Genomic DNA, 25419 nt, shown 5'->3' with positions numbered 1-25419 from the left:
CTGACAGGTGTGATACTCACGTTTGAGGATGTTTCTGCTCTCCAGCTCTTCCACCGCTGGTCTCTGACTCAATCTCCTGCGGAAAAACACCAAAATCACGTTCTGGACCATTTTCACGCAATCTCCAAAAGTGTCTGTGACAGTCTGATCAGTGTGTCAGTGGGGATCCCGCGACCCGCGCATGTTACAGGCGAACCCTGCGTCCCATCTCGCGTCTAAACATCGCCGAGGATCATCGCATCTAAAGCTCTTCCACCTCCACATTTAGTATTATCTGTGCTGAAAACTCCCTGATTTCACGGAAGAAACCGAACGGCACTTGTTCATGGGTGCGCGCGTACTACACGAAAGCCTCATCGACGAAGAAATAAGTAAAACGTGGCGGGTTGTATTAAAAGGTAATAGAAAAGAGTGAAAAAGAGACAGAGATGAGCATCTGGTCCTGAGTTCTCCGAAGTCTCGGAGTGGTGTGATCCCGGAGATCCTTCACGCATCATTTATAAAGGGGGCGGCGCGTGCGGGAGAGATTCCTGCAGGAATATGCTGCAGTCAGGGAAAATACAACCTCTGATGGATGCTTTAATATCCAAACACACAACTATGCTGATTTCAACAGAACAGCGGGGAGGTATAGAGCGATAAAGCAGGACAATTCAATTGCAACAGGACGCTATTGTTCGAAGGGAGAAGGATCGTTCACTCGGGATAGTCAATGATCTGTTTCTAAACGACGACGCGGTCGAGGGACGTGTTGGGCGGGGCTTTCATAATTATAAGAAAACATGTCAATTATGTAATCCTGTTAAATTAATAACTCAATTTGGTTTGAATCAGCATTACCACACGCTTCTCTGTCTGAGTCTGAGAAGTCTCAAAACATGAAATATCTGCATGTTATCAGCCTGAACAATACTGTAGTCAGTGAGGATCGGATGGTGTTGTGCTCATCCACACAGTGAGTTGTGATGGTGTTAAAAAGAAATGGATTTGACAAGACTGATCTTGTGTTGTGAAATTGTGCTGTTCAGATAACAATGATATAGTCCTCGCGTTGAGATCCAGGGTGATATAGTTTCACATCACTTCTTGTCTTGACTGATATTCACATGACAGCTGAAGAATTAACCATTCGCCCACTTTAATTGTCACATCAGAACATGACGCCATAAATCATAAACAGCAGGCTTAAGACTGACACAAACTGCTGTTAAAAAATGCAGTTCCAAATAAGAGATGGATATTTTTAAATCCTGCCCGATTGGCCCCGATCCTGGAAATATTATCTGTGGGCAGATTAAACAGAGCCATGTGGGCCGGAAGCTGTGATGCCATATTCACTGAAGCCTTTAAAGTCGACATGAAATCAAAATTGACTATTCTTTTTTTTTATTATTTATTTTTTTATGGACTATAGTATTGTTTATTATAAATGAATTCCATCTCTTCTCTGATGACGAGGGCGGAGCAACCTGTCACTCGCATAAGATCAACCATCCAATCATCCAATCAATTCCCCATGCATGGACAAAATCAAGCCCCACATTTGTTCTTGTTTGAGAAGCTGTTTCACTCGGATATAAGACATAATAGGGAAGACAAGTACTGACTAAAAAATAATTTTTTTAAAGTTAGTTTTTCTCAGTCACTTTTTTGCGTTTCTCCAATCTTCCTCGATATTTGTAAAACAGTAAGTGCATTACTCAAACCAATTGAAAAACACCATGGATTTCCTGCAAAAGCAAGTCTCTTGTTCAAAATCCTTAGTTCATCTCTAAAAAGTACATATTCTGTGTCAGTGAACATGTCAGTGCCCTCAGAATGACAAGTCATTGTAAGGATAAGACGCTCAAATTGCTTAGTCATGTTGTCAATATAACAGTGTATTCTGGAGGGATGATCTGATGTAAACTATAGCTAAAGTTTTGATGACAATTATTGTAAATTGTACACCTTAGTGTATGTGGGAGTTTTGGCACTTTTCCACTGCATGGTACGGTACGGTACAGCTTGCTTTAAATGCTACCACCTCTGTGAAGGTTCCAAGCGTACCGTACCGATACTAAAATGTGACGTGAACACACTGCAGAGCACTGATTGGTCAGACAGAATCGTATTATTGTATTTGCGAGACATCAAACCCGCTAGATTTAAATAGCCAGTAACGGCCACCGCTGTAGAACCGGTTTCAAAACTACTTGCTTGACTTGCTTGAAGAAAAAAGAAAGAAAGAAAACTTGCAAAAAAGAAATGGCTGAATCGTGGTCAGTGGATGAAGTGCAGACGTTCCTCTCGTTAACAGATAAACTATAGCGGTCAGTCTATAATCCCACCCACTTTGAAGCGGTACTAACTGCAGAGGAAAAGCAAACCGAGCTTAAGCGAACCGAACCGAGTCGTACCGCGCAGTGGAAAACCGAAGCGAGCCAAACCATGCCGCACCGTACCAGCAGTGGATAAGCGCCATTTGATTGCAAAAGACTGGACAAGATTCACATTTACACTTAGTGTTTGTACTGTAATTTGTTGTGATTAAGAAAGGAAAAGCACAGCATGGCACAAAGAAAAAACAAAAGTAGAAACAGATTTAGAAAAAAAAAGTCTAATGGAAATGTATATGCTGGATTACTGTAACTTGTTCCAGACTGATCTCATGAAGTAGCGTGTGTATATGACACGCCAATTCGTATTTCCATTTTTGGCGTGCTATCAAAACGCATAATCGCTTTTCAGCGTGTTTATGAACGCCGTTGACTTAACGTTATTACTGTATATATAAATATATGACTTACCTCAACCCCGTCCCTAAAGTTAACCGTCACTGGGTTTAATGGCATTTGTGACTGTTCCCTCACCATGCTAGGAAAAAAAAAGATCGCTCCCCAGATGTACATCTACATTTTGCTTCGTTTCGCTCGTACATTTGACGGCGTGTACAGACACGCGGAATGACGCGGACGTTAATGGCGTAGACATACACGCATACACGCGGATGCACGCGGATAGCTCAAAATGCGTAGAGATAACACATCAAAACATGTATTTGTTTACGAAAAAAATACGCCAAAAGTCATGATGTCATGTTGGCTTGTTCAACCATTTTGCATGTAAAGACTTATGCTATGAACTAATGCCTAAATGTTGTGAGAACAGAGACTATTCAACAGAGACCATTATAATACATTTTGATAATGTAGGAAACCGCAGAGAATTGTATAATCATTTGCATGGATGTACCAAAGCATTTGCAACTTATTCAAAGAAATGAGAAACTGCTTTTTTGATGTGCACAAGTGGAGATTGAACAGGTTCTTTTGAGAATTTCAATTCTGATCTGAGAAATGTACCAAAGTAAACCTGTAATAGAGGCTCTTCTATACACATCTCAAAAGTTGTTTTTCTTTTGAATACAGAACGCCCTGTAACCCTTCTTATTCAGACACACAAATGCCCCAAACCCCGGGCTCTCGCTCCTTCCAGAATAACTTCCTCCACTTATGAAACATGAGGGATTGATGTATATTAAGTGACCCGGCGATGTGTCAGAGCGATCAGCGGTTTGCAGGAACAGCTCCTGATGTGAGTGTCAGTGAGTGTTCGTGAGTCAGCCTGGATCTCACTGGATGTCATTGCTCACTGAGATGTGCTTTAATGCCCGAGCCTCGACCCGGTCCAGCTAGCGCTCTGAAGGGGTTTCAGACAGTCACTGGCAGCATGGGTGGCCATTATAGCTTTGATTGACGGCCTAGTGTGTCTGGGACAGCCTGAGGGACAAGCATGCCAGGGATCATTATAGAAGTTTACATCCATGCTTAGGAATGGTTTGAGCGTTTATGTAACTTCCGGGGGACTTCTGCCAGTGTTATTTGGATTCCTGACTGCTTGTTTCACGAGTTCACACTCACTAATGATCAGAGAATAAAAATAGTTATGCGTATTTGGCGTGCTGTCCGGGGGGAGGGCTCCGAGCTCGGAAATTGGGCCCGAACCCAGAGTACTCCCCCCGTATCTCTGTTTAGGAAGATAATTAGGCAAGTGTGAGGAGATGGGGTGGTGGAGGGATGCTGAGAACAGTCGAGGAATAAGGGTGAGTCAACTGTGTGTTTTTATAGGCTTTACTTGTGCTGATTGAGTGAACCAGTTGATTACTGATTGCTGACAGCTGGCTGACTTGATTGTTTGATCATTAGAACGTGATCCTCCCGAAACTTGTTAATAAAACATCGATAAAAATGAGATGTACGAGACAGATGAAGGAATTGAACTCTTGTCTGTACTGAAAAAAAAATAAAAAAAAATTGGTGTATAAACAATTTCATTCAGAAATTCCACAGATATTTGCAAAGAATGTGCAAGTAGCACATTGAATTAAATGTGAAACTTTGAAGTGAAAAGACTGAAAAAGTATTTTTTTTTTGTAAAATGTACTGACAAATAGATACAGACAGACAGACAGACAGACAAATAGATAGATAGATAGATAGATAGATAGATAGATAGATAGATAGATAGATAGATAGATAGATAGATAGATAGATAGATAGATAGATAGATAGATAGATAGATACTGTAGATAGAGACAGACAGATAGATAGATAGATAGATAGATAGATAGATAGATAGATAGATAGATAGATAGATAGATAGATAGATAGATAGATAGATAGATAGATAGATAGATACTGTAGATAGAGACAGACAGACAGACAGATAGATAGATAGATAGATAGATAGATAGATAGATAGATAGATAGATAGATAGATAGATTGATTGATTGATTGATTGATTGATTGATTGATTGATTGATTGACGGATAGATAGATAGATAGATAGATAGATAGATAGATAGATAGATAGATAGATAGATAGATAGATAGATAGATAGATAGATAGATAGATAGATAGATAGATAGATAGACGGACGGACGGACGGACGGACAGAGAGACAGACAGACAGACAGACAGATAGATAGATAGACAGAGAGATAGATAGACAGACAGACAGACAGACAGAGATAGATAGATAGATAGATAGATAGATAGATAGATAGATAGATAGATAGATAGATAGATAGATAGATAGATAGATAGATAGACAGACAGACAGATATAAATTCACATGAAAATGTGTGTCATACAGAAAGGATTTTGAGCCCAATTCAAAACGCTGTTTCTACAGTTTAGTAAATATATATAAATAAAGGCTTAAACATGAAAGCAATTTTACTCTGAGCCCTCTTTCAATAATTCATCAAATCTGGCGTCTGACCCCAGGTCTGCTCTTTAGAACAGAGCGACACATGAGACGAAGAGCCTCTGCGTGACCGTCACTGGATCAGTGTGAGCTGAGCTCTCATCTTCAAACACACACACACATCTACAGTCACTCTCAATCTGAGGAGCTGCACAAACACATGACACAACAAATCGAAATCATTCATTACAAGAAAATGGATTTATTGACACAAACGACCCAATCTTCCGAAAGGATGCTTGGTTTACCTCAAATGCATTATAAACACTATAGAAAGCATATTCATACTCTATCCAGTCAAGATACTAATTGCTTCACGCATTGTTTTTGACCTATTCAGCTCTTTCCTTAAATAGATCTTATCCTCATGCGGCCATGAACTGGGAATGAACACAAATCGATTTGCTGTTGGGTTAAAACAATGTCTGCTATTGGACGAACCGTCTATTTGTGGCCCACAGAGCAACTCGGCTCTTTCCAGTCATTGATTTTCCAATACTGAGATTTTCATTGGAAACAGCTTGGAGGATTGAGACTGCATGAGATGCTATATTACTGTATCTGTCGAGTCGACAAAACATCGTTCCTTTCTTTTTGCATTTGGATTACTATTTTGTTATTTTGTCATAATTTACCATATTTTTGGTAACACGATGAAGATTCAATTAGTTAGCATAATGCTAACATGATTAAATAACATGAATTAACAATTAAAATTACTTATAAATCATCTTAATATTAATTTCAACACTAGTACAAGCCCCTCCTTCTGAAAAGCACATTGTGCTCTGATTGGTCGGCTGGATCAGTGTGTTGTGATTGGTCGAGCGCTTCGAGTGTGTTTGGGAAATGCCCTGCCAGTTTCAACATACTACGAACTAACTCAACCAGGCCCCTTTATTCTGTGTATGAATTATTATAATGAGTAATATTGTGACGTATTCATTCACGGAAGAAACTCAAGACTACAATAGAGGCGTTTCGGGAGTTCAGAAACACTGACACTGATATAGAGAAGAACTGGAGCAACACTAAACACAGATCAACAAGTAAGAACGCATATTAAGAGATTTTTAAACAATGCATTGATCATTTTTGATGCATTAACTACTTTTAGGCTTATTATAAAGTGTCACCATATGTTTTTTTGCTCTTTGAAATAAGGCGTACTGATGAACTGTTCACAATAAAACCAGCAGTGGATATTGAGGAAATAAAAAGAGGGTCCTTGAAACAGGACAAAAGATTTGGAAAGCTTTGTGTTGAAGATCTGGAGTACGCAGAGGAATGTGGGCGCTCATAATTGGTTGTGTCTGGTATTGTGCCTCTGATGACTTAATTAGCAAGTGTATTCAAATGTAAATATAGCGCTTTGCTTTCACTATTGGATGTCAGATCTGTGTGGCGACAGCGTGTAATTCCAGGATCTGGGCGTCTTTGGAGTTGTAAAGAGGACGTCATCTTCGGTTGTGGCGTCATATGCACAGTCACTTGTGATATCTATAGTTATGAAGCATCCCAAACATTGGGCCGTCGCCTGGTCCAGAAACACACAGTCAATAATCATACAGCGCCGATGGGGAAACTGGAGCAAACCGGCAAACTCCATAACAACACACCACTAGTGAAGCCCTTTGAGATGTGCACAGGCCAGCTATACGCTCACAGAATCACTAATGAAGGGCGGACACATGTGCAAACAAGCAACATGTTCATTCAGCACGGAGGGAACACGCACACTGTGAACTGACTGTACTGAACATTTCGTTTCTGCCGTGAAGGAAGAAATATAGTCAAACAATTGGGCACGATGTTCGATCACTGTGTAACAGGACGGCTGTTTGTGCCTTTGCTTTGTAGGTTTTACTGTAAAGAGGTTTTCTAAGGAACCACGATTAATATTTCAGAGAGACTCCCCTACAGTGCCACACATCTAGCTATTATTGACTGGCTGCTGTTGCCTAGCAACTCCAGCTGCCATCGAATGCTCTGGAGAGGGTAATGATCCGGCGTGTGTGTGTGAGTCGTGAGTCGTGCTGAGGTGATTTGGGCTATAAATGGCTGATTCTTTAAATAGAAACTGAAGTCTTGGGTGTTTTCTGGAAGGAGGAACTATTCCCTGGCATTGTACAATACGTGACATCCACACAATAGGCATCAATTTATAGTAATCTCATATCGATTTTTTTCTTGTCTACACAAGGCACTGCGGTTTTAAAGATGCAGTCTGTGAGATATAAGACATCATACATTCAGTTTAAACAATACGATTATGTAACGGTTAATGTACAGTTTGCTGATGACCATCTGATGTCAAACTGCTTAAGAAATAATAAATGGGCGTGAGATATAAGTTTGAGATGTAATAATTGTATTATGCAAGCAATAAGAAGAGCACATGCGGAGTGATATGGGAGACGTGAGACTAGATACAGCACAGAAGGAAAACATTTGCGACGGTTTGTTACACAATTAAGCTGAGAACCGTGAAATAATACAGTAATAATGATTTTCTGTCTGTTTTCTGTTCTCAAAGGCATCCATGAAGACAAGACAGCTGTTCTAATTTTGTTCTGATTTCACAATGATTATATCGTGTACATTGAATAAAATAGTGCTGTCAAATCGATTAATCGCATCTAACAAAAAACTGTGTTTGTACACACACACGTGCATATATTACACCAACCTTTATGTTAGATGTGATTTGACAGCATTAGAATAAAACAAAGATTATTGGAGTATGCTTTTCCAGAAAATACTGTCTTCAGTGTGATAGTTAAAGAGAAAATATTGTGTAACACTTTTTTGTGTCCTTGTTACACGTTACAAATGCATAATTACATGCAAATAACTTTAAACAAAGCCCTCATCCTAACCCTATAGTAAGTACATGTAGTTAATTATTATTACTCAGCCTTAAATGTATAATTACAAAGTAACAATGACACCTTAACATAAAGTGTAACCAATATTGTCATTACTTACTCACAATTATGTTGTTTTAAACTTAAACAACAAAAAAAAAAACTTACATTTCTTTTTTTCTTCCTTACACAAAGCATGTGTGTCTTCAGAAGACTTGGTACTGTATATGATGTTTTGTGATTGAAGTCATATAGTGATTTATACCGTGGTCAGTCTGAATACTCGATTCTGATTGGCTGGACAGTGTCACACAAACACACACACTGGAGATCCCGCTACACAGATCACTGAATCACTACATTATACTCCGTAAAGAGACAATAACGTCGCTGTTTTTATAACATTAAACTCATGCACGGATATCCGTGGATTGCGAATATCCTCTTGAAATATCACTGTTCATACATACTCTAAAGGTTCAGTGGGTTCTATTTAGAACTCGAGGGTTTGTGACTCAATTCTGAAGAACTCTTTATGCTAGAAAGGTTCTAAATGACAGATTTGACAGATTATGTACAGTATGTTTAAAATGACTTTAAACTGAAGATGATCTCACGATAGGAAAACACATCTCTCTGACAGAACCTATATAGAAGCTTTTCTCATAAGAACTGTTGTTGTAGAGAAAAGTGCGAAGAAGTAATGTCATTCAGTCCCACACAGATCTGCTGTTTGATAGCTGTTGTCTCATCAGAATGGAGCGCCGACAATCAAAGATTGCAGCAGAAATCTGGTTTGGTGGAGCATCTGCGAGTGGGAGTTATTTTAACACCGAGCCCTCGCCTCAAAACTGAACAGCCAGCTGTCTTCATCTCGAGCTGGGCCGTGCTCTGCTGAACGTTCATGAATAATTCATCAGCTCTCCTGTCTATATTTAGCTTCAGCCCGAGTCCTGTGGAGAGGCCGGCATCACTGTTGGAGAGACAGCTATTGATAGTAAGGTCATCCCGGGGGGGGGGGGGGGGGGGGGGGGGGGTGGATCGAGATCTGCCGTCCCGATGGGTCACGGGAACGACGATCGTTACGGGAAACCAAGGTGAATGAGGACCAGCGGGTCACTACGCCAGGATTGGACTGGGAAGTGTGGGTACGAATCTCTTCCCTCCTGTTGGTAGCAACAGTGACGTCGACGATTGATCCGGAGTCCTGCTGCAGTTTTCCAGTGCGACTGACAATGCAGCAGGATAAAAATAGCATCCGAGAGGAATCCCCCTTCCCCGCCAACACACTGCTCTGCTCATGGCGCAGTCTGACACAGTTCACATGCTGATGTGCAGAACACAGTGTTACACAACAACACACAAACAAAGACATTATACAACACAGAATTGGAAGATCATGTCAGTTGATTTGAATGACCACAGAGGTTGATTTCCTAACAGGCCAAAGCAAAGCGATGCAGTTATACAATATTGGCACAATAAAACAACGAAACAAGCTTCAACAGCAAACGCAAGTAACGCAAGTGTCTAATTAAATGCGCAAATATGGACCAAAAAAATTAGAATTTACCGGACGTGTTTTTTTTTTCTTTCATTTTGCTGTGAAAATGCTAATGCTATTCAAGCTGTATCATTTTATCTGCTTTGTTTATAGTGCCAACGTGCCTCAATCGTAACTAAAGATTAATTGACGGTTTCCCCCTTCACAAGCTTCCCAATATAGGTTAATATTAGGGTTGGGCAACGATTAACTATTAATCGCATCCAAAATAAAAGTTTGTGTTTACATAATATACTGTATGTGAGCCTGGACCACTTTCCATTGATGCATGGTTTGCTAGGATATGAAATTATTTGGTCGAGATACAACTATTTGGATATCTGGAATCTGAGGGTGCAAAAAAATCGAAATATTGAAGGAAAAAAATCACATTTAAAGTTGTTCGTATGAAGTCCTCGCTGTTGGTTCATCCACTCTCAAAAATAAATTTTATGAATTTCAGAAGGAAATATCTTCATGAAACATGATCTTTAATTAATATCCTAATGATTTTTCATTTTTGGCTAATTTTGATATAGTGTATTGTTGGCTACTGCCACAAAATCCCTGTGCGACTTAAGACTGTTTTGTGGTCCATGGTCACATATGTGTGTGTACTGTGTATAATTATTTTGTATATATACACAATATGCATATATATTTAAAAAAATGTGATATTTATACATAAAATATTTATATTTATATATAATATACATTCTGTGTTAGGTATATATACAGAATATTAGAGCAAATATTTCTTAAATATATACATGCATATGTGTGTATTTATTTATACAATATAACATATTTTAGCCTATTAAAACACAAACTTTTATTTTGGATGCGATTAATCGTTGCCCACACTATTTTTATGTGATTTGTAATCATACAATTTTTTCTTTTGTCAAATCAATTTAAATAATTTATGTAGTTCAGATAACATAATATTTTGAGTCTCTGATGCTTAAATCAATCTCCTTCATTGTATTAACTCAATTTTTCCAGTTCAATGAACTTAAAATTTTAAGGCAACCAGATAACTTTATTTTTTAAGTTTTTAACTCGAAAAATTCGAATATCGTGCTAAAGTTCATTTATTTCATTAATTCAACTTAAAAGGTGAAACTAATATATTATATAGACTCATTAAATGCAAAGTGAGATATTTCAAGCCTTTATTTGTTATAATTTCAATGATTATGCCGTGTAGCTTATGAAAACCCCAAATTCAAAATTAGAATATTGTGAAAAAGTTTTCATAAGCTGTAATCCTTAATCATCAAAATTATAACAAATAAAGGCTTAAAATATCTTACTTTGCATTTGGATATATATACTAATTATAAATATAAATTGCCATTTAGTGCTTTATCAATGCATGCATCAATAACAAAACTGTTGCACCAACACAGCAATGAGAGAAAACAGAGATGTCGTGTAAAGTCTCCAAAAATCTCAATATGAAGCTCTCAGTGTGATTTTTTTTTTTCAAGACTGAATGACTGATACTTCAATGCAACATAACAGAGAACTTTATGAAGTCTCCGGAGCCTATAAACCACTTCTCAGCCATAAAGCTGTCCTCGTAGAGCTTCAGCAAACTGGCCAGAGCAAGTGAGGCGACCGCTGCAAAACAAGGCATCCATTTATGTTGACCAGTCATTGTTGTTAAAAATGATTTCCCAGCACTGGACAAAAGAGACAATGTGTGTGTCATGTGCACGCTCCCCTGCTGTTGTTGCGCGCGGGGGATACACACCTGTGTTTACACACACCACACATGGAGAGCTCAGGTTACACAGCTCCTCACAGCCTGACTCACGGCTGGGTCATGAGAGCCGAGAACACTCTTCTGTTTCACACGGCTTTCTTAAGTTTCTTCCTGTAAGACGTGGAGTAATTAAATACCGTTGTAAAGTTCCCTTCATATCTGGACATCCACGCATCGCCGTGTTTCTGTGTGCAAAACTTTGATTTAGGACATGATGTTTTCTTTTTTAACCTTTACAGATCCAGGGATCTTTTTCTCTCTGGGACTGTTGTGTGTCGGGCAAAAATGACAGATGTTTAGTTGTAGTTACTATATTTTGTTCGATAGTGTTTTTTTATTTAATATGTTGTATTTTTAGGGAACTAAATAATATTTTTGCATTAGTTATATCCAATTTATTAACTTTTTTTTTTTTTTTTTTTACTTACTTAAACTGTCATAAATCTTGAATGCTTTGGAGCACAGGCTGAAGTTTATTCTCTTTTTTAAGACGAAGTGAAAAAAAGTTTTTAAATAAAGTGACCATGAAAAAAAGTTTATAACTTAGAAAATGCAAGATAAAATATTTATTTTTTTATGAAAAATATATTTTCCAAAACACGTTTTACTCTAAAACTGTGGCAAAATCAAAGCCACAAATCTAAACCAGCTGTGTTCCAAATTTGAGATTGATATCTCAAACAATTCGTTTTCAGTAAGATTGTGTTTGGCAACCATATACCGAACGTGTCCACTAGGGATGCGCGGTATAACGGTATTGCAAAAAATACCGGTATATAATACATTTTAAACGGTACAATATCATCATTTTGTTAAATTCGGTATTTGATGAGCTGCTGTTCCGAAGTTCTCCACTAGGCGGCAGTGCGCTACCGAAACTGACGCGAGTCAAGCGAAACCGGCAAACGAAGGAATACGGTGGAAATGAAGCTCATTCGGATTTCTACACGCCCGAAATTAAATAGAGAGAGCAGTATGAGTGAAATAAGGCATTACTTTGCCTACTAAATTAATGAGAATAGTGTAGAAACAGACCTCAATGCACCACTCTGCAAACTTTGCTTTCAATAATGTGTTGCCATCGAATGCAACACATCAAATCTACCAAAGCGCTCGTCAGTTGCTCATCCTGACTTGTTAAAGAGATCAACTGGTGAGTTCATCATTCAACTGATTTAATTTAGACTTTTATTGAACACTGAACAGCGCACATACATAAGAGCTTATCAATTAAATATGATACGGTAAACACGAAAGCTCAAATGTTCTTGCATGACACGCTAGAACCAATTCAGTTACCGTCTCATGATCTCATCATTTTTGCAGTTTCAAACAAATATATTCATTTAATTTGAATTAATAAAGCACAAAAGTGATAGTAATATGAATGGCATTACTGCCGCTGTGGCGACCCATAGAGAGAGAGAGATGGTAGTAAAATAAATATTAATAATATATTAGCCTACAATTAAGCTACATTTGTCAACATTCACTAAAGAACCTGGCCTAACAATATAGCATTGATTAATAGATCCATTAGTAATAAAATGACCTAAAAAAGTAATCTCCTAATAATTGTTTGGCATCATAACATTACTTTTTTGCAATGCATTATATGCATAATATGAACCCAAACACAAACAGTAACCAAACCAAGATGAATAAATGCAATAAATGTTGATAATTCTCTGTTGATGCATGACAGCTAATGGTTTACGTCATTTCATTATTCTATTATCTTAATATATTATTATATTGTTTTTTTCCCCAAATCAAAATTTTACCTACACATAATTTGTTTATTTTTTAAATTTTGATGTTTTTTTGTTTTTGTTTTGTTTTTGGATATTTTTCTTTGCACATATGGTAGTTGAGAGTTTCAAGCAGTGTTTAATAAAATTGTTTCAATTCACTTAAATTTAGACTTTTTTTTCCGACTGTGGTATCGATTTAGTATCGATACCGTGGTATTAGGTTCTGGTATCGTATCGAAGCCAAAATTGTGGTATCGAGCCATCCCTAGTGTCCACTAGAGGAAATTTGCCTCCATTTCATTTATAATGCTCTTATTTTTGATTGAGGATATTAATTGTTTTGAATTGGTTTCTTATGATATGTTCACTATTGCTAATGCTCATACTTAAAGTTAAGTATAAGCATTAGCATTTAAGTTACTTAAAGCTCATACTTTGGTTGCCTTGCTCTGTTCTGTGATGCGCGTTCGTGACTCCTCTGTTCAAACTCGTTCAACAAAATGAACGAATCTTTTCCTGAGCCAACTCGTTCATTTCGTTCGTTGAATGAACCAAATGATACGAAAAATATTTGTTATTTTGAACATTTTGAGTTTGAACAGGAGAGTCACGAACGCGCATCACAGAACAGAGCAATGCGACCATTTGAGCTTATAAAACTTACTTTTTTTTTTTAAATGAGTGATCGTTTCCCTTGATAAGACCCTTATTCATCATCTGGAATCGTTTAAAGCCCTTTGAACAGTTTGCACTGAAACTGTCTTTTGGACCTTGAACCGTTTGGTTCCTATTGAAGTCCATTATATGGAGAAAAATCCTGGAATGTTTTCATCAAAAACCTTCATTTTTTTTCGACTGAAGAAAGAAAGACACGGATATATTGGATGACATGGGGGTGAGTAAATTATCAGCAAATGTTTTTTTTTTAAAAGTGAACTACTCCTTTAATTCAAATGGAAAACAGGATCATTTTTCTGAACACATTGCCAGATACTGTATTTGTTCTTGTCTTTACTTTATTATGATGATTTTTTCAGAAAACAAGAGCTAATATCTTAAATCATTTTGCTTCTCAAGTAAATGTATCTTGATTTAAAAATGTTAAGATATTTGTACTGAAAAACAATTTTTTTTTTTTTTTTTTGCAGTGCAGTCTCACCCCACGTATCATCGGATGCCCTTCATGAGCTGATTTGTGTATAGTGATACAGTTCAGAAGGGTTCACAACACACACACAGCGATATGTAACACCCTGCGGATGAGGCTGTTCTCAGCCTGACCTGGGATCAGTTTCTCTTATCACCTCAATAAAGTTCATGGTTGCGATTGTGTGCGGCATCGATCTCCAAGCGCTCGGTTGCGTAAGTCAGTCCAGTGGAGGCCTTACATAAGCTGTGTGTGTGAGGCCAGTCTCAGCCTCCCAGCGGGGTGTGCGTTACCCATCCGAGAGCGACTGTCAGCGCCTTGCAAAACTCACACACACACTCCAGAGGGGCTCCTGTACACTTACACCTGTAACAACATGACATACGGTAACCCTTCGGCCTAACCGTGTTTATAAAGCCAACCTTTCAGTTCAGAACGTCCAGATTCCAACATTGGATTGTCAACATTGGACCAAAGATCATAAACGACCATTGAATTTCCCAGAACAACATCTCATCTCAAATTCTTACTAAAGGTGTGGTCGCATTTACTCTTTCTCAGTGATTGGGAGTTTTGCATGAGGACGAGAAAGTGAAAGAATGTGATTTCACCGTCTAACAGAAATCTGCGAATCTGTCAAAGCTGTAGTGATGTCCAGTTCATGAATGAATTATTATTTTGTTCTTTGGTTCTTTGTAGTCAACTGGCTGAATCAGTTCACCAAATCCGACTGAACCGTCTGAAACATTTCATGGCTCAAGTCAGCACAGTTACTCAATCAAACTCACTTCCAGACGTGCCTGACAGTCACTCCATCTCCAAATGAGCCAATATCCAGGAGTTTATGATCCTATGATGCCGGACTCATTCGACGCTCCAGTTAATCCAACAGTACTGAACTGAGAACAGTCTTTCGGGAATACCTGACATGCTGAGAACTGTGTATGAGGGTTTTATAAAGGGGGAAAATTATGAGCTGAAAAGCATAAAGTATAACAAATAATATTGTAAATATAACAGTGACCGGATGGCAGGAGTTCTCCAGTCAACAGCGTCTCGAGTAGGGTTGGGTACCGAAACTCGGTGCCAATAGGGAACCGGTTCTGACGTAAACGGTAGTAACCAGACCGAATATGAACGAAAATTTCGGTGCCTGATTTCGGTGCCTAAGTATTACACTCACCGGCCACTTTATTAGGTACCCCATGCTAGTAACGGGTTGGACCCCCTTTTGCCTTCAGAACTGCCTCAATTCTTCGTGGCATAGATTCAACAAAGGTGCTGGAAGCATTCCCCAGGGAGTTTGGTCCATATTGACATGATGGCATCACACAGTTGCCGCAGATTTGTCGGCTGCACATCCATGATGCGAATCTCCCGTTCCACCACATCCCAAAGATGCTCTATTGGATTGAGATCTGGTGACTGTGGAGGCCATTTGAGTACAGCGAACTCATTGTCATGTTCAAGAAACCAGTCTGAGATGATTCCAGCTTTATGACATGGCGCATTATCCTGCTGAAAGTAGCCATCAGAAGTTGGGTACATTGTGGTCATAAAGGGATGGACATGGTCAGCAACAATACTCAGGTAGGCTGTGGCGTTGCAACGATGCTCAATTGGTACCAAGGGGCCCAAAGAGTGCCAAGAAAATATTCCCCACACCATGACACCACCACCACCAGCCTGAACCGTTGATACAAGGCAGGATGGATCCATGCTTTCATGTTGTAGACGCCAAATTCTGACCCTACCATCCGAATGTCGCAGCAGAAATCGAGACTCATCAGACCAGGCAACGTTTTTCCAATCTTCTATTGTCCAATTTCGATGAGCTTGTGCAAATTGTAGCCTCAGTTTCCTGTTCTTAGCTGAAAGGAGTGGCACCCGGTGTGGTCTTCTGCTGCTGTAGCCCATCTGCCTCAAAGTTCGACGTACTGTGCGTTCAGAGATGCTCTTCTGCCCACCTTGGTTGTAACGGGTGGTTATTTGAGTCACTGTTGCCCTTCTATCAGCTCGAACCAGTCTGGCCATTCTCCTCTGACCTCTGGCATCAACAAGGCATTTCCGCCCACAGAACTGCCGCTCACTGGATGTTTTTTCTTTTTCGGACCATTCTCTGTAAACCCTAGAGATGGTTGTGCGTGAAAATCCCAGTAGATTAGCAGTTTCTGAAATACTCAGACCAGCCCTTCTGGCACCAACAATCATGCCACGTTCAAAGTCACTCAAATCACCTTTCTTCCCCATACTGATGCTCGGTTTGAACTGCAGGAGATTGTCTTGACCATGTCTACATGCCTAAATGCACTGAGTTGCCGCCATGTGATTGGCTGCTTAGAAATTAAGTGTTAACGAGCAGTTAGACAGGTGTACCTAATAAAGTGGCCGGTGAGTGTAGATTACACTGGTAGTAATCTCTATTAATCTCCAGGATTATTACATTGTTTGATACAATATTGTTTTAAGTGAATGTTTTATTTAAATTGGTTTATTTATTATTTCCATATGTTACTTGTATTTATATTGTTTAAAGATATAAGTTAATATTGTGTCCAGTTTGGCCCTGTAAATAAAGGGGTATTATTTTTTGACAAAGTGTGTGCGGTTTCGTTTTCTTAAGTACCATTTCAAGAACCGTTTAAAAAATACCGAGTAGGTATCAGATAAAACAACCGATACACAAACCTAGTCTCGAGTCTAGAGTCGCTAATGTCTATATCGGTTCTCGGGTCACCAGTTCACTGATCTGAGGTCAAAGTTCAGATTTGACCATGTCCATGAAGAACCAATGAGATCCTGACTTGAATGAGGGGGAATACGTTTTGTTTTGTTTGTGGTTACTCATGGTTTATTTAAAAAGTTTGACTCACTTAAAGAGAAAAATGAGCTCTTTCCTGAGATGAACACATCAGAGATGGCATGAGGGTGAGTGAATGATGAGTGAATGATGTACTATCCCTTTAAGAGCAGTATATAATTGTTTACAATATGAACAAATATGTAACATTTGAATCTTTAGTGTTTATCTCATGCTGCTGCTCAAATCATGTGCCTGCTTGAAGAGAGCTGTGCTGTTACTTTACTTAAACAGGCAAACTTTCAATCTTATATTATAATCTGGTAACTTATATATATAGTTTGATTTTTAATGATTTTGATTTACAAGATTAACAATGAAAGTAAAAACAACATAAATAAAAGGGAAGAAAACAAATTATGCATACTGTATACATATCAAATATAAGCTACATAGCGTACAGCTGTATACTTATAAATACTTATCAGCGTATATTCTAAATTATCTATCTGGTAACTTTTAAGAAACATCCATCTAATTACTGACAAATTTGTCACATAGGTGTGAACTATTGCGGGTGTGTCTACGTAGAAAATGATTGTGGCATGATGCGACACGAGGCCGAATCTCTCACGCGGGAACACACTGGGAGCACGAGAGGGAATATCAGAGGAAGGTGAGAGCTCTGCTGATCTCTGTGAACACAGTACACACACACTTATCCCATCATCACTCCACGTGTGATTCTGCTGCAGAAGAGAGCAGAATGACATTGAGTTTGATTTAAGAGCATTTATTTGACATTATTAAAATATTACTCTGACAGGTCAACCAATGGTGTGAGTGGTGGTGTGCTATATGGATCGTGTAAGATGATATTGTAATAATCTTTTTAATGATGTGCGAGCTGACATTACAGCGTATGTCACATGCTTTGCAAAATCCAAACAAAACCACAACTCGAGAGTGCACATGCTTTCAGTGCATGACGTGGCCGTTTAACGCTGTTAGAATGCAATGAACAAAGCTATTGTTTCATCTATGAGGTGTGTCATATTTATACTAAATTATGTAGTTAAAGGGATAGTTCACTTTGAAATTAATTTTTGATATGTTTTAGCTTACCTCAAGGGCATCCAATATGTAGATGTCTTTGTTTCCACAGCATTTTCAATTTTGATATTTTTTGGTCAAACCGTTCTTGTCTGTCAATCATATAATGGAGGTGTATGGTCACCACCTCAAAGAGCATGCACAGAGAAGTCCAAATTAAACATGATTTAATGACTCGTAAATGTAAGTACACATTGATGGCCTAAGACACGAAACGAGCCGTTTGTGTGAGAAAACGAACAGTATTTATATCGTTTTTACCTTTTGTAACCACAGCCACGTCCAAGGAGGGCGCGGGCACTTCGGTCTGCGCAAGCGCTAGAAAGTGTGGGTCTCTCTCGCGTGTGTACGTCACTCATTCTTTACACAGAGATTTCAGAAGTGTTATCCTTCACTGTGAAGATTTAAACATATGAAGAGTTTGGTTCCAAAACGCGATAAACGCCATTTTTTTAAAAAATGAGTTACTGCAAAAATCTGACTTTTCAATACCGACCAGATACAAAACAATGTTTAATTTTACGCAAAATGGGATATCCGCCGTGTTATTATGTAATGTTTTCTCCCTTTCTTTCCAAACCGCGACAAACGCCAGTCTCCCTTTTCTGCAAAATGCCACATATCCGCTAAACCAATCACAACGCACCATTCCACGCAATGTAAACAGTAACGCCAGCGCTTTAACTAACCCGGCTTCCTAGGTTTTCTCTATTTTGTCCTTTCGATCAACAAACAAACAAAAAAATTAATAATTTTGACAGCATTGGTGAACCTGCGGAGGGTAAGGCATCCTGCATGGGTAAACGTGACATCGAAATCGAATCATTTACGCGAGGAAGAAGATGGACTCGGGAGGAGGAAATGCCGGCTGTTGCTTGTTCTCACACGACAGCATCAAACTTCTGTCACGCTGACACACTGACCCCCAGAGGATCTTTTGGAAAACTTTCAGTTGTTCTATTCAAAGTCAACGAAAACCGAGCAGGACCGAGCCATTTTACAGCTGATCGCCGTCAAAAAAGTTCAGCGGCGACATCCCAAGGTTGACAACAGCAATATGCATAATGTTAGATCATGCTTAATAAATCATAATTCATGATGATGTGCTCGTCTTAGTTAATGTTTTAATTAAGGTTTTGTTCATCCATGAAGTCATGAATGAAAAACGTTGAACTGTTAAAAAAAACGTTGTTAGTTCCTGATGATATTAATATGAATTAATGCATAATTCATTTATCCATAAAGTGTTACCGAATATTGTTATATTAAAGCAATGGATTTATAGTATGCACAAGAAATTCAATGTGTATAAAATTTTATTTTGATTAATTGCATTTTGAAAAAAAAAAATTATTGGATTTATTGCATTTTGGGGGGGGGAACTATCTTTTTTTTATAATAAATCTTTGGAAATCAAAACCTGGATTTCATTTTTTATTGTTATTATAACCAACAAATGCTATGTGAAAATTTGAAACTAGTTGAAACTATTTGAACTAACTATTTGAAAATAGTGGTTTTCATCTTCCCATTTTCTTGCTAAAGAAAACACAGTTTTACTCAAATTCATCAAAATGGATTTATAGCGTTTTGGAACCAAACTTTTCATATTTAGATATACAGGAAATCGCAATGGAAGACGATTTTGATATATCAACAGACAACGTCGATTTTTTTTTTTCGCAACCACACAAGAGATCACTTCCGGCGCGCTTACACAGATAGAAGCGCCCGTGCCCTCAGATCACTTGGATGTGGCTGTGGTTACAAGAGGTAAAAACGATAAAAATACTGTTCGTTTTCTCACACAAACCGCTCGTTTCGTGTCTTAGGCCATCAATGTGTACTTACATTTACGAGTCATTAAATCATGTTTAATTTGGACTTCTCTGTGCATGCACTTTGAGGTGGACCCCATACACCTTTATTATGTGACTAACTTTATTATAGAGCTGATGTAAAGCCTAAACAATATCTGTTTCTGTAATGAAACAATCTATATGGTTAAAAGCGCTGTATAATTAAGGTCACTTGACTTATGCACTATGCACTTACTTGACTTACACTATGCACATTTACACTATACACTTGCAGTATACGAGGTTACTCGGTGGTCACCAATTAAGGTCTGATCAATTTAATGAATGATTCAATGAATGGATGGACGAATCATTTGAATGAATGACGAGTGTCCGAATAGGGCCATTTCCATACCGCATATTAGGCGAAAAACAATATATGAGCCAAGTACAGTAGTGTGTCCAAGTTCATTGTGTTCATAAAAAACTGGGTGAAAAGTACCCGGGTGAGATTACGATGGACACTTACTATCCCATGAGGCCACGGCAGCGATGCAACTGATGCCGTGCGTCACATGTAGGGTTGAGTATCGTTTGAATTTGAACGATTCTGATTCCGATTCCTTGTTTCGATTCCGGTTCCCTTACGATTCTCGATTCCGATTCTTTTAAGAGGCAGGGTCAAAAAAGTTTAGCTAACCTTGCTAACCAACGGTCTTTCGGAAGGAAATACTCCTTCTGTCACAAATACTCCTTTTGTCACAAATTTAGCATTTTGCCGAGATTTTGTTATTTTTAGAAAAGTGAAGCCACACGTTGGACCGCCGACGTAAGCTACTCATGTTCGACTCGCGCGGTTATGCCAACACTTCCGGTAGACGCTTCTTCGTTGGTGTTGTTCAGCGGTTACTTCTTCCGCTCGGCGGACTGTGAATATCGAAACTAGGAATCGAAATTTTAACTTTTGAACGATTCCGGGATAAACGAAAAGTTAGTCCCGGTTCCAATCGATACTCGATTCTCGATACCCAACCCTAGTCACATGAGAGTGACAAAAACAAAAATATTTTCATAATTTATGCAAGTGTAAATAAATTCAAGCCAATTCTGAGCTGCATCAACCAGTCTGTGTAAAAACATTTCAATGGCACTTCAGATGCAGTTAATCTGGAAAGATAGAGACCATCTCAAAAACAAACAAAATAGAGTATGTTATCGACAAAATCCCATTTCAAATAAAATATCAATAACCCCATTAAAATCTAGTTCACTGTGTACAAACTGAACGGTGAAGCGCGGGAGATGTTTGCTGGGTTAATCGGACCAGACAGCAAAGCCCCGCTTTACATAACAGAGCAAAGCTTCCATTAGACACTCTTCCATTCTCTCTCTCCGCTCCGTTCTTCTTACTCCAGCAGCTCCACAGTTATTTACAACCGCTGGGATTACACACAATGTTCTCCATTAATATTTTATTAGTTCACTGATAATCACAGCTGAGGAGGAATACATCGGAGCCGAGCAGAAACCGCTGTTTATGACCAGTCACGCAGGAGGCATAACCAGTTAATGACTTAAGTAACTTCAGCAGGAAACATAAATGACAAACAAGTCCGTCTCATGAGGATGCTTGAATTATGCAACCACTATACATAAATAAATAAAATAGACAGCAATCCACCTCTGTGACAAGAAAACTGGAAGCGAAATTCAAAGTGAGAATACTACAGTAGAAAGATGCCACTGCAACACAAACATGAATTGCTTCTGTAAGAATGAGCAGGCTTTCAATTTTTACCATTGATTGCTTTTCCTCTCCATGAAATGGCTTTCAAACCAATTACAGTGAGCAGATGTCCTTTTTTGCATTAGGTAGTCCTGTATTTCCCAGAAGAAAAAAAAAATGGGACATCTGGCTACACCCTAAAGCTTTCTGTAGAGACTTTGTCAAAAAAGCTTTGTCTGGCTCCTTCTCCACCCTAAAATATCCAAACCGTTTACCTTTGGTAAGATTTATTTGAACAAATACGTCAATAGATCCTTTTTCACACCACCAAAATATGCGTTTTAAAAAGCTCTAAGAATCATAGTTGGAGAACTGCAGACGTTAGGGTTATCAAAACTATCATTAGCCGCCACCTACACATAATCACCACTTCTTTGGGAGGGTTTCTGTTAAAAAAAAGCATCTCATGCGTCTACAGTTTACCAAAGTCACGTGAACTTTCAGTGGAAATGGGTTGTGTAGTCGAATGAGACTAAAACAACAACAACAAAAATAGGTATTTAGAATTGACAGATGTTTTGACTGCTACATGTTTTCATTCAAAGGCCCCATAACAGCTTTAAATGGTAAATCTATCTCTGGACATGGTTGGACATTACAGTGATCCAAAGCACACCTCAAAATCACACAACCCCGAAATTAACACCAAAATTACTAGGGAATCAGGGTTTGCCATCATGCCTATATCAGTCCACCATAGTAAAGCAAGGCTGCTAACTAGTATCAGTGTGTGATCACTTGCCTGGGTTTCACAGAAACGGCCACAACTCCCCCTACTGGTTAATATGTGCTGTACACACACACACACATGGACTGTATGATATTAAGCTGAAGACTGAACACCAAAAACCAGCCTCACAGATACAAAACCTAAACACAAATCACTCATTAATATCTTGCATTGAATTTGCGACAAAACAATAAATGCCCACTTCTGTTTTCCAAGTACCGAAGGTTGGTTAATAATGACCAAATTCTCATTTTTGAGGCAAAGTATTATACTTTAAGAGTTGAATCAGAGTTTATGAATTCAAAGTCCAGCATTGGGGAGAAAGTTAATATGACATGCACATTCCAAAGCTAAATAATGTTGTTTTCTTGATTCGTTTTCGTAATTCGACCATCATTAACATGTAGAGCTTCTGAGCCTGTGCTTGCACTCAGATCAGAACCACTGATCAGAACCACTGGTTTAAACTACATCAATTTTATTATAGAAATTAGTATGATACCATTCAAAAGTTTGGGGACGGTAAGATTCTTCGAACGTTTTTGAAAGAAGTCTTAATGCTTTGATCAAAAATACAGTAAAATTTAGAAAAAAAATTCTATTTACCATACCATACCATACCAACTTTATTTATAAAGCACATTTAAAAACAACCAAGGTTGACCAAAGTGCTGTACATTAACAGATAAACAACAACAACAAGCAAGCAATTAAAACAATCATTAAACTATAAAACTATACAAGGTACAACTCTCACGCAGGAGTAAATGCCAATGAATAAAAGTGTGTCTTAAGTCGTGATTTAAAAGTGTGTAGGCTAGGGGCTAATCTGACGTGCAGAGGCAGATCATTCCACAACCTTGGGGCCACAACTGAAAAAGCTCGATCACCCCTATTTTTGAGGCGCGTTCTAGGGACCGATAAGATTAGCTGGTCAGCAGACCTTAATGACCTCGAAGGAGCGTGAATCTTCAGTAGTTCAGAGATATAAACTGGGGCTTGACCATTAAGAGATTTAAAAACAAACAACAAAATCTTAAATTGTATTCTAAACATTTTACAATTATTTGAATATATTGCATTTTACAATTATTTGAATATATTGTAAAATGTAATTTATTTCTGTGGTCAAAGCTGAATTTTCAGCATCGTTACTCCAGTCTTCATGTTGCGTTATGGTTTTTCGGGATTCTTGATGAATATAATGCATCTATTTAAGCATTAATTTAAAAGAAATCAGTAACACTTTATAATAACTGCATGCTATGAATCACTAGTTAAGTCATCATTTCTAAAGCATTAATAGACATTAATAAGCAGTTAATAAATACAGCTATAAAGGCTATATTCTTGATTTATAAGTATAAATGTAAGTAAATGATTAATAAACACTTTAAATTAACATTTATATATCTTATTATTTAGACATATAGTAATAGTCAGCCCGTTCTCATCCTTTAGCGTCACATAGAACGCTATATGACAAAACGACGCTATACTACGCACATGGCACCCTTTATCGTTAATATAACACGCGAACCCAAGGCGTCATAAATCCTTTAGCGTAATATGAGACTACCCTACCCTACCCCACACCTAAACCTACCCATCACAGCGCGTGTTATATTAACGATAACGGGTGCCATGTGCGTAGTATAGCGCCGTTTTGTCATATAGCGTTCTATATGACGCTAAAGGATGAGAATGGATAGTAATAGTTACTTAGTGTGTTAATAAATGCTTTATTTTTCATTTTTTTATTAACCCTGTCTCACTTTAGATGAGCTCACAAAAATAGTTCACTGAAAACCACTAAATGTTTTATTACCCGAATTAATCATGAATTACAGTAGGAAAATGTGTTAACAACACACTGAGTAATTATTATTATTATATGTCTAAATAAAAAGTGATCAAATGTACATTTAATAGTTTATTAATCTAAACGATCTTATGAACTACTGAAAACTCCTAAACTGGTTTGTAAATAAAGTAATACATAATTTAGAAATGATAAATGAACCATTGATAAAGTGTGAAAGTACAATTATTAAACAAATGATATGCTTATAAATCAAGAATAAAGCATTTATAGCTGTATTTACAGTATAAACTGCTTATGAATGTCTATTAATGCTTTATATATAATGAATTAACTATTTACTAATGCTTAATTAATGATTCATATAATGCAGTTATTATAAAGGGTAACCGAGAAATCTTTTTTTAACACACAACTGACACTTTTAAATCAAATTAATGAATATTAAAAAAATGTCCTGACCACAAACTTTTGTAGAGTGCGTATAAAACATTTGTGTGTGAAACTTTACTCCAGACTCACTTGGCAAGCTTCATTTCGATCTGTTGGCGAATCTCCTGTCGTTCCTGATCGCTGCGCACAGGGAAGATGTTCCTGTCCTCCAGCTCTTGTTTACTGGGCCTGTTACGCAGCTTCACCGCCAGGAGCTCTTTTCTTATCCGCCGTGGAAGTGTGCCTACACACACACACATGATCATTAATGATTCTGAAATGGACTAAGATCAGAAATCTGCACAAACAAGGGTCAATTATAGGCAAATTCATGCCCACGACATAATATAATAATTAATAACATAACATATAACACACAGCATAACATAAAATAACATATGACATAACAACATAACATAACACAACACACAAAACATAACATAACATACTATAATAAAATATCCATTGTATAAAACTCATGTACAGTATATTGGTTTTTATGACTGTAAAAAATATTTAGAATATAGTGGCATTAACACAACAACCAATCATTTTTCATTATAAACTTTTTTCAAAAGTATTTGTTTATCAAGCAGTGTCGGA

The 25419-nt window shown here is 37.9% G+C and overlaps 1 protein-coding gene across 1 annotated transcript in view; it reads right to left on the bottom strand.

The window, feature by feature from the left end:
- Positions 1–25419, bottom strand: part of phactr3b (phosphatase and actin regulator 3b) — a 75109-nt gene that overhangs the window by 5453 nt on the left and 44237 nt on the right. Inside the window, exons 8-9 of the mRNA XM_039663368.2 lie at positions 24907–25060; positions 21–76 (exon numbers count right to left, since the gene is read on the bottom strand). Coding sequence (XP_039519302.2) covers positions 21–76; positions 24907–25060 — 210 coding nt within the window. The remainder of the gene's footprint in view (positions 1–20; positions 77–24906; positions 25061–25419) is intronic.

This window comes from Pimephales promelas, chromosome 21 (genome assembly GCF_988280905.1).
Source record: "Pimephales promelas chromosome 21, fPimPro1.hap1.1, whole genome shotgun sequence".
NCBI lineage: Eukaryota > Metazoa > Chordata > Actinopteri > Cypriniformes > Leuciscidae > Pimephales > Pimephales promelas.
The sequence above is the reverse complement of the archived record's forward strand: the minus strand, read 5'-3'. Positions and strand labels throughout refer to the sequence as shown.